The sequence below is a fragment of the Cynocephalus volans genome, chromosome 3 (assembly GCF_027409185.1).
Source record: "Cynocephalus volans isolate mCynVol1 chromosome 3, mCynVol1.pri, whole genome shotgun sequence".
Classification (NCBI taxonomy): domain Eukaryota; kingdom Metazoa; phylum Chordata; class Mammalia; order Dermoptera; family Cynocephalidae; genus Cynocephalus; species Cynocephalus volans.
Window position 1 is genome coordinate 105,398,835 of NC_084462.1, and position 9,369 is coordinate 105,408,203.

The following is a 9,369-nucleotide window of genomic DNA, read 5'->3' on the forward strand; positions in this document are numbered from 1 at the left end:
CTCAGATCTAGTGTAATTTCTTCTGCAGTAAAGATAAAAAGCAAAAGATAAAAACTAGGAAAATATTAAGGAGATAGTTCTCTTTTCCTTAGGACAGTTATTCACAGGAATAACTCCTACATGTAGTTTAAGACTTCTACATCTGTTAATGGAAGTATGATATAGTGAAAATACAATTAGCTGCAGAGTCTGAAGACCCAGGTTCAAATCCCTGCTTCTCCAATTACAAACAACTTATTCTGCCTCATCTAGCCTCAGTTTCCCCATCTGAGAAAAAAAGAAAATGTGAGAATTATGTACTATGATATGTTTAAAGTGCTAGAAACAAGTATTCTTTCTCTTCCTTTTCCCTTTATCTATAATCTCATTGGTGGGGTCCACATCTCCATGGTGGGTCACCATAATCTCATCAACACACTGCTCACTATTACTATATCTCCTACAGCCTCACACAGTACCTGACACTTGGTAGCCAGTTGAAAATACATGCACGCACACACACACACTCACACACACACACACGCACACACGCGCACACACACACACACACACAGTGTCACTTCTCCATCTCTCATTTCTTTTCTCATCCATTCTCAGCCATGGGATTTCTGCCTTTACCAGTTCATTTGGCAAGTTGATCCTGTAGAGAGAGATTCTAGCTTGTTGCAGGGCTAGAAGTGAAATTGGGCTTGTTTCCTAGGAGTTTCTGTTATTGGGTCTAACTGAGGGAAGGAGGAGCAAGGAAGGGGTAGACAGAACTGTATGAGATTGACAGAGGAGACAGTGTGGAACCAAGGACACGCAGGGAGAACGGAACAGTGTCCACTCAGCACTGAGAATCCCAGGGACCCAGGCAGCTCTGCTGCTTTCTCTTCTGTGAAATCTTCCCTGTGTATTTATACTTTAACCCAGAGTATTTTTTTTTTCCTTTTCTGAAACCCTCCAGCACAAATTATGTTGTACTTTATTTTACATGGTCTTTTTCATTTTTCAAGTTAGTGGAAACATGTTAATTTTTTCCCTCTCTTATTAAGGCTGAAAACTCCTTGGGCCTGGAACACAGTCTCTGATTCCATTTATTCTGTTCAGCATCAAACACTGAACTGTACAAACACTAGTTTCTTAACAATATTTGTTACCAATATAATATGACTTGACTAGTATAGAAAATTCTTTACTTGATGCTGGAAAACTCATAATGAGAATCCCGAAAAGAATGGTTATTTCAACCATAAATCACCTAAAATGATCCTATTATCACCTCTTCTTTCTCTCCCACCTCTAAAAGCCTTCTCGTATACAGATACCTCCACTACTTCCTTCTGAATCACCACTCCTTGCCCCTCTAATTCCTTCTCTATGCTACTTTTCTAAAAACACCACTTGCAATGACACTATCTCAGAATCCTTGAAATATTCCTCATTGTCTTCAGGAGGACGTCTAATCCCCTGAGCCCACTTACCAAGACTCTACTTGATCTGATCCCAATAAGCCTCTCGAGGTTTAACTCTCGTTATTTTGCTACACAAACCTGCGCTGGTCAGTCAGTGTGAGCCTCTTCTCTCTCAGTCCACCCTGAGCTGTCTCTCCCTATTTGCTCCTTTCTTGAATAGCAACGCTTTCCTGCCTTTTGAAATCTTTTAAAGCCTGATTCAGATCCCATTCTTTCTTCAACACATTATCTTACCACTCATTCTACCAAATCCATCTCTCATTTCTCTGAACTTCTTATAACATTCTTATACTTACTGAGTGGGGTACTCAATTCTTACACCACTCATTTGACATTAATACACACGGACTTTTAAAAATTATATTTGATTTTAAAATGTCCTGTGTGCGAAATTAAAGCAAAGACGTAGCACCAAGAATATACGAGTACAAGTCTTAATCATTGAGCTGATGGATTACCGATAGATTATTAAGAATTAAGTGGATGTGTTCATGTGTGTGCCTTGAGAGGATACCTTGAGCATAGACTTGGTACATGTTGAAGGTAGGGAGGAAGAGGGATTTGTAGGGAATTTCTTTTGTTTCCTAAACTTCTACAAACTCTGCCATTGACATCAATAATGAGGTGATAACAGGAAAATGTAAAGACAATGAAGAGAAAAATAAACAGGAAGAGCAGTGCAGACATGCCCAGTCTTTCTGAAATATGTATTGCAAGTGGGCAGAAGTTACAGCTGCCTGGGTTTGATTTCAAACTGCTAGCTGCTCATTAAAAATGTATACTCCCCTTTTCTCAAACCACAAATATCTACAATGTCACAATTAATTCGAATTGGGTTTCGATTCCTATTGAATAAAAACACTCTGAGGATAGATTCCATTGGACAGTCTCAGTCACTTACACTTAAGTGGGAATGCATTTAGCTGTAGGATTTCGTTTTTAATTAGAAGAGGAGAAGTTGAGGTAGGAAGGGAAGAAAAAGCATGGAGAAGGAAGGAAAGGACAATAAAGCCTAGGGAAAGGAGTAAGAAAGGGAATCAGAGTTCAGAAAATAGAAGCAGGGATCTAAAAGACACATATCACCTATTTCTAATGAAATGATGCTATCACGCCCAACACATCGTATGCTAGGAACCACCTGTTTCTGCTCAACTTCTATTCAGATGCTGAGATCTCCGCTCACTTGGTGGTACCCCAAATTCCATGAAGACAACAGGATTCCCACAGAGAAGCTGGTAATGAAACTCGGCTGAGAAAAGGCCACCCCAGATAGAAGAAGCCATGATATGGGTAAGTTTTGCCTACTTACAAGGTTGCAAAGTGTCCTTTACTAAGGATTGTCACCCTCCTCCCCCATAAATCTAATCAATCAGTGAAAACTGGATGCATACAAAAGAGAGAGCTAACAGCTAGCATAGGTGTACCTCCCTCTTTGATATGACCTTGAGTTAAATCCAAGCAAGCAATGCAACAGTTGAGGTCTCTCATCTGAAAAGTGCAGGACAGGAAGTGCCCTCTCAATCTTCTGAATCACTCATGCCTGCTCTAGCTCTCTCTATGAGCCTCTACTCTCACATACAGGATTGAAAACATCATAGCTCAGAATTAGTGGCCCTATAATCTGTCCCTTACTAGCCAAATGCCCCTTATTTCTGACTACTTGCCAATACTAAGCCTCCCCTCCAGCAAAGCTATTTTCTACACTATCTAAGAAATCGAATTGTGGAGTAATAAACTTAGAAAGAACCTCAAGGGTTAGTTCAAGCCTCTCATGTCACAGATAAGGAAACCAATGAACAGAGAAGAACAGGACTCAACGAAATTCCCAGAATGAGGAGCCTCTCTTTCGCCTCCTCTCTTCCTTTTCTCTGCAGCTGTAAGAACCACGGCCATCGCTGAACATGGCGGAAGTAAATGATGAGTTCAGCTGTAAGAATTAAAAGGGAAAAGGGGTTAGTCTGCTCCAAATTCTCTTGGGTCCTTCTGGAGATGCAAGGAGGAAATACTCTGAGCTCTGAGAGTCTCAGAGCCTCCCTGGGAAATACTTGTCCATTACTCTCCACAGTCTTTAAGGGAAATTGTTTCTGACCAGTCAAGTCAGGCTTTCTCTGATCTCCTTTTTGCTTTCTTTAAAGTCTGAGAGGGAGCTGCTGGACAGGAACAGATGTACCTCAAGTTGTATGTAGCATCTTTAGAAAAGACCCTATGAGGTGACCCCAGTTGCTTCTACTCTTAGGATCAGGGCTGGGATTAGGGTAAGGTGAATGAGGCCCCAAATTAAGAGGGTTCCCCAAAACTTAGTAATCAAGATAAATAATGCTTTAATGCAACATTAAAAAAAATAAATTTAATGGAAAGTAATTCCTGATGAACAAATATTAAAATTTTAAATAACAGTATCTGACCCTGCACTAGTACAACAGTATCTGACCCTGACCCTAATCCCAGTCTGTCAGATGGGATCTTTAAGATTTAGACATCTTTTGCATCAAGAATTTTTATGTTAATTTTAGTTTTTTAATGTATTCAATTAAAATATTATTTATCAAGATTACTGGGTTTTTTTAGTGCCTCCTTAAATTTTGCACCTAAAGTGATTATCTCCCTCACTTTACCTTAATCCCAGTCCTGCCTCAGACCACTCTTGGCTCTGATCAAATGACCCAAAGATGAGGGACAAAAAATGTAAACACATGCAAAGTTTATAACTCAGTAAGGATATTTTATTGAAGCAGAATAAAACGATTTCAACTCAGCAATACTGGAAGGATAAATTAATTGCCAGTGGTTACCCATTTCACTCAAGGTATTACTCCATGTCCACAGCTCAGGTCTGCCTCAGGGACAACCAGCCTCAGTGCTGCTGAGAGAGAAGAGAGGATCTCAGACTCAGGTGCTGATCTCATGTTAGTCAACATATCCCTGGAAATTAACTGGTCCAAAGTCATCACAAGTGACAAGAACAAACCCCTCCGTGGGGGAAATGTGGTACCTGCAGGCAGGATATCTGGTGCCTTCAATGAGCTGACAGACTGTCATTTTGAATTTTGTCTCGCTCTGGAAGCAGAAAATGGTGGAATGGTTTTGGCAAGCCACTTTCTTGGGAGAAGTGCAAATACTATTAATTTTTCGAGGCCTCTCGTGGATGAAGACATGCTCCTTTTTGCACGTGCGGTCAGGGTCTTTGATGACTCTTTGTGTGATCATGAAGTTGCAGTACCTTACAGAAGCGTCGTTCCGGGGGTAGTCCACGTGCAAGTGCTCTAAGGTTAACATCGTTACTTCATCACTCAGCTCATTTTCCCAGAACAGAAGCACCATAAAAATTATCACCATTATTATCATCAGAGGTAAGAGTCCCTTCACATCTTTGGCCTTAACTCCTGTTGAGTAAAAGAAGACAGAAAGTAGCAGAAGGTAGTCAGATTCTTCCTGCTCCAACCCCTGACTACTCCCTCATCCTTGGGATATTTTATTTTCTTCTCTCTGCCAGTTAAAATTGTGTTGACCCTGCAAGATCTGGCTGGAGGTACAGCTCCCCAAGAAAGCCCTTTCTGACCATTTCAGTTCTCAGAGTTTGGTCTTTAACTGTTCTCTCATTATTCCCATTGTGCTCATTTTATCTCTACAAGCTATTTGATAGAAAGCAAATCCTTCAAAGTGCTTACCACAGAGCTGGACATACAGAAGGTGCTCAGAAATACCTGTGCCAGAATGTTTTATTCATATTGCTAAATGTCTTCCTTTCCTGTAATTTTCTCGACCCTAATTCCACCCAATTCCACAGGCTTTTAGTACTGTCTACTAATCTTTTCTTCCCAATTTCTTCTCAATGCTTCCCACGTGGCTCTGTGCTAGCTCCTCTCACCTGTTGTTCTTGCTACTGCTCTCACAGGTAACATATCTTTTTGATCATAGATCTGAGAAAATCCCTTGTGTGTCGTTGTTCCCTGACAATAACTGATACAGAACCGGTTGAGTGTGGGGAGGGCCAAAGTGAAAGAGCAGAAAGGGAGGGGCCTGTAGAGGAGTGTGCTCAGGTGCCACTGGAAAGTAAAAGTTACCTTTGGGGGTAGAGTTGGGTAAGGCACGTCCTGAATATGTCTTCATTAAACAAGCATGAACTTTTCAAAACATTTAGTGAAGTCCTTAACGTGCACCAGCCACAGTATTGTCTGTTTTCTAAATTTTCAACCAGTGTTTCTACAAACCCATAGAGTAGCTATTATTTTCATTTCATTGGTAAAGTAGTGAGTTGCAGAAAGGCTAAGGTGACATGGGAAGTGATAAGGCTTAACGAGTCCCACCCTCTCAATGCTGAGCACTTGAATTCATTTCCGCAAGTTTCATTCCCACGTGGTGTCTAGGACAGGGCAGAAGCAATTCCCTGGTAATAACATTAACCTTGATAAAGCCCTGGGCTTCTGAAGAGTATGGCAGTAGTTCTCAAACTCTGCTGAACATTGGAATTACCTGGGGATTTCAAAAAATACAGGCTTCCAACTTGAGATATTCTGCTTTAATTGATATTGGGTGTAACTTAGGTTTGGGGATTATTAAAAGATCCCAGGGGATTCTCATATGCAGTAAAATTTGAGAAACACTGAACTATGGTATATTTGGGGAGCCTACGTGGAAATTAGTGGCTGAAGGCTTAATAAAATGATAGTGGCTCAAGGTATTGAGACTATAGAATTCTTTTTGTTGCTATCATCTCCTGGTAAGTTGATAAAGAAATGTAAAAATAAACTTAATTTTACTAATTCCTTTCCTGAAATTGTTTCTCTCATGGAGAGAAAGCTACAAGTCTTCTCTGTACATGCATGTGACTCCCTAATTGGTAAGAAGAAAATCACTGTGGTGTGAAAAATGGTCTAGGAAGGACAGAGAATCTTGGAGAAAGCTTCAAAGACTGTGTCTATTTCTGGACAACAACAAAAGCATAATTTTAGACTATTAAAATGAGCAACCAGGAGGTTATTATTTACTTTCTAAAAGCTTTCATTTTGGGTGTCCTTTCAGGATTCACACTGTCCTGTTCTGAACATGTGTTGCACAATGTCACAAATATGTAAGTGCAGGATCAACTTTTGTCAAATTTTCCAATTAACAAAATTTGATTTGCAAAACATCTTTCAGAAACCTTTTCATCATATAAAAAGAAGTATATCTTCTTAATGTAACATGCTCATCATTTCCTACCAGGACTTCAAAGTAGCTGAACCACAGATGCTATACTAATAGGCAGGGCAGTAATCTCTGTTATGAAGTTTATCTGCAAAAGGCAATGAAACCCGTCCCTACATTTCAGAATGTTACCCTCTAGCAGTGGAGTTGAGACTGAGTCCAAACATTAATTTGTGGTGGCAGCCTGGAAGAAAACATTTGTAATGCCTAAACCAACTAAGAATTAACAACTAGATATACGGAACTTCCTCCATCTCAGCAATTAAAAGACAGGAAATCCCAGAAGGGAAAAACAATGGTCAGAAATTATGAAAAGTCAATTTTGGAAAACAAAGCCAAAATGGTAATGAGCAATGCTCAACTTCATTCGTCATCAAAGAATGGAAACTGAAATAACAAAGCAATATCAGTCTATAACCATCAGATTATAAAAAATTAGAAAATCAAATAATATCAAGTGCTGGCAAAAATGTTGCTGGGCATGAAAATTGGGATGGCATTACTAGAAAGTAACCTGGAAATAATTGGTGAAATTAAGAATGGATATACCCTGAGACTTTGTAATCCCACTCGGGCACAGATTCCAGCAAAACTCCCAGAGGGCACATGTACGGAAAAGCTCCTCATAGCATAACTGGTGGCAGAAAAGAGCTGGAGGCCCCTGATGAAGAGAATGGATAGGTAAAGATGTGTTAGATACATAAAATACACTAGATTTACAAATAGCAGCATGTGTAGAACTCAAATACATAGTGAGTGTAAAAAAAAGTAAGCAACAGAATGGAAATTATTTTCAGTTTATTTAAACTTAAAATGTGCACACTGTAAAACGACACAACATATTTTCCAAGGATACACAATATCTAAACAGGATTGGAAGAACATGGATTAAAAACTGTTGGGTAGGTATCCGTGAGGACAAGAGAAATAGAAGCAGCGATGAGGAATAAAAAGGAAAAGTAATAAAATTGATCGAAACAAAAGAAATGCCAGACCTGGGCCATGAACAGAATGTGATGAGCTCAGTGCTGTGCTCTGAGGAGGGAAGGGAAGAGGAAGGACAGGGAGGGAGCGACGGGCAGTTGTCGGATTATTGTATTTATCATAAAACTCCCACAGCCCTCACTTCGCTCACTGAGCCTTAGGTCAACTCACAGAAGACGACTACAGGAGGCAGAGAGCTTCTAGGAACGAAAAGTGGTATCAGTGTGTAAAGCACCACGAGTAATTCCCCTAGTTACTCATTTTGTCAGTCTGTGTTACAGGACTGCCAGGGGCCTGCCCATGTCCAAAGTGGTCTGATTCCAGGCAGTGGTCTCGGTGACAGCTCCTGTGTACAAAGTCTGACGGTGCTGAAGCCGTCACACCAAGAGGCCACACGGATAGAAAGAGATGCCCGAGGATCTCCAGCTGCTTCAGGTCCCGACGCTTGAGTCTTCTCAGCCCAGGTGCCAGACAGGTGAGTGGGAAAGCCCGTGAGGTGACCCAGCTCACCTGCCACGTGAATCAATCTGCAGGTGAGTCCTCGAGCGAGAACTGCCTCGCTGAGCCCGGTCAACTCCCAGATTTGGGATCAAAATGCCATTTGGGGGTGGTTTGTAAAGCAGCAATAGACAGACAGACAGCTCATCACTTTGCCACGTCTCCCAAACCAAATCCAATCCCACAAATTTTAGCAAGTCATAGATACCACTAAAGTTTTCTTGCATATAGAGGATAGGTTATTATACAAACTAAAATGCAAAACTACTTTTAAAAATCTCCATCTGCTGTAAAGAAAACCCCAAAATTTCCACTTTTACTGCCCCGTCTCTTTCCTTGCTCTGCCCTGAGAGCCCACCCGCACCTGTCCACCCCACTCTGCCTCCATGGGGCCAGCTCCTCCGTGTCTCCTGGATTTGTCCCTCCAGCCGCTTCTTCACTTCAATCACCCTGTGACCAAACAGAGACCCCTCCTGACCATCCGTTCACTTCAAAAATCAATGGAGTCTTGTGAATAATGATATTTTCCTACCTAGCAGGTACAAATCTTATTCCACAAACCTGGGCAAAAAAATTTACATCGCTTTATTGTTTCTATGTCAAATTAGAGCTAATTCCGAGTCTTCTGCCCTAATAAGCTGGGGGAGAATTTCAACTCATGTCATTATTAAAGGTTCTTCTTCCTCCCTAGCTTGGGCCTAAGGGGAACCAAGAAAGCTCACTGTGGGACCTGTATTGGCCAAAAGCACCAACCAAAGAACAAACATTGTCATTCACTTCTCTTATAAAAACTCCTAGAATACAGAGTTCAGATCCAGAACTGACTCATTGTATCAGGACTTGACCTCCTCAGTAACCTACTATACAGGATTTTTGTCTCCTATTGTAAGGAACTTGTACCATTCACATATTATCCCATCCAACATCTATTTATTCTAGGCACTGAAGACACATCAGTGAAAAGACAAATATCACTATCTGCCCTACTGACTCAAACACATCCCTCAATATGAAAATTGATAATTAAAATATAAGTTACACATTTACTCTGCTTAGACTGTAGGAACTATATTTCGGGGTAACCAAAACAGCTCCTGTGTGATGAGAGAAAGTTTTTCTTTAGAGAAGAATGACAACCGTAAATATGAAAAGAATGATAAAATTAGAAAATGACCATTTTATAATCATTAATGAAATTACTAAGCCAGGAAAGAATTATTTGCTGGGTGGTAAAACTATCAGGAGA

At 40.6% G+C, this 9,369-nt stretch overlaps 1 protein-coding gene across 1 annotated transcript; it reads right to left on the reverse strand.

The window, feature by feature from the left end:
* Positions 1-4,361: 4,361 nt before the first annotated feature.
* Positions 4,362-4,799, reverse strand: RNASE12 (ribonuclease A family member 12 (inactive)). The gene has a single exon (XM_063088814.1). The coding sequence runs from the start codon at positions 4,797-4,799 to the stop codon at positions 4,362-4,364; it is 438 nt and encodes a 145-aa protein (XP_062944884.1).
* Positions 4,800-9,369: the final 4,570 nt, after the last annotated feature.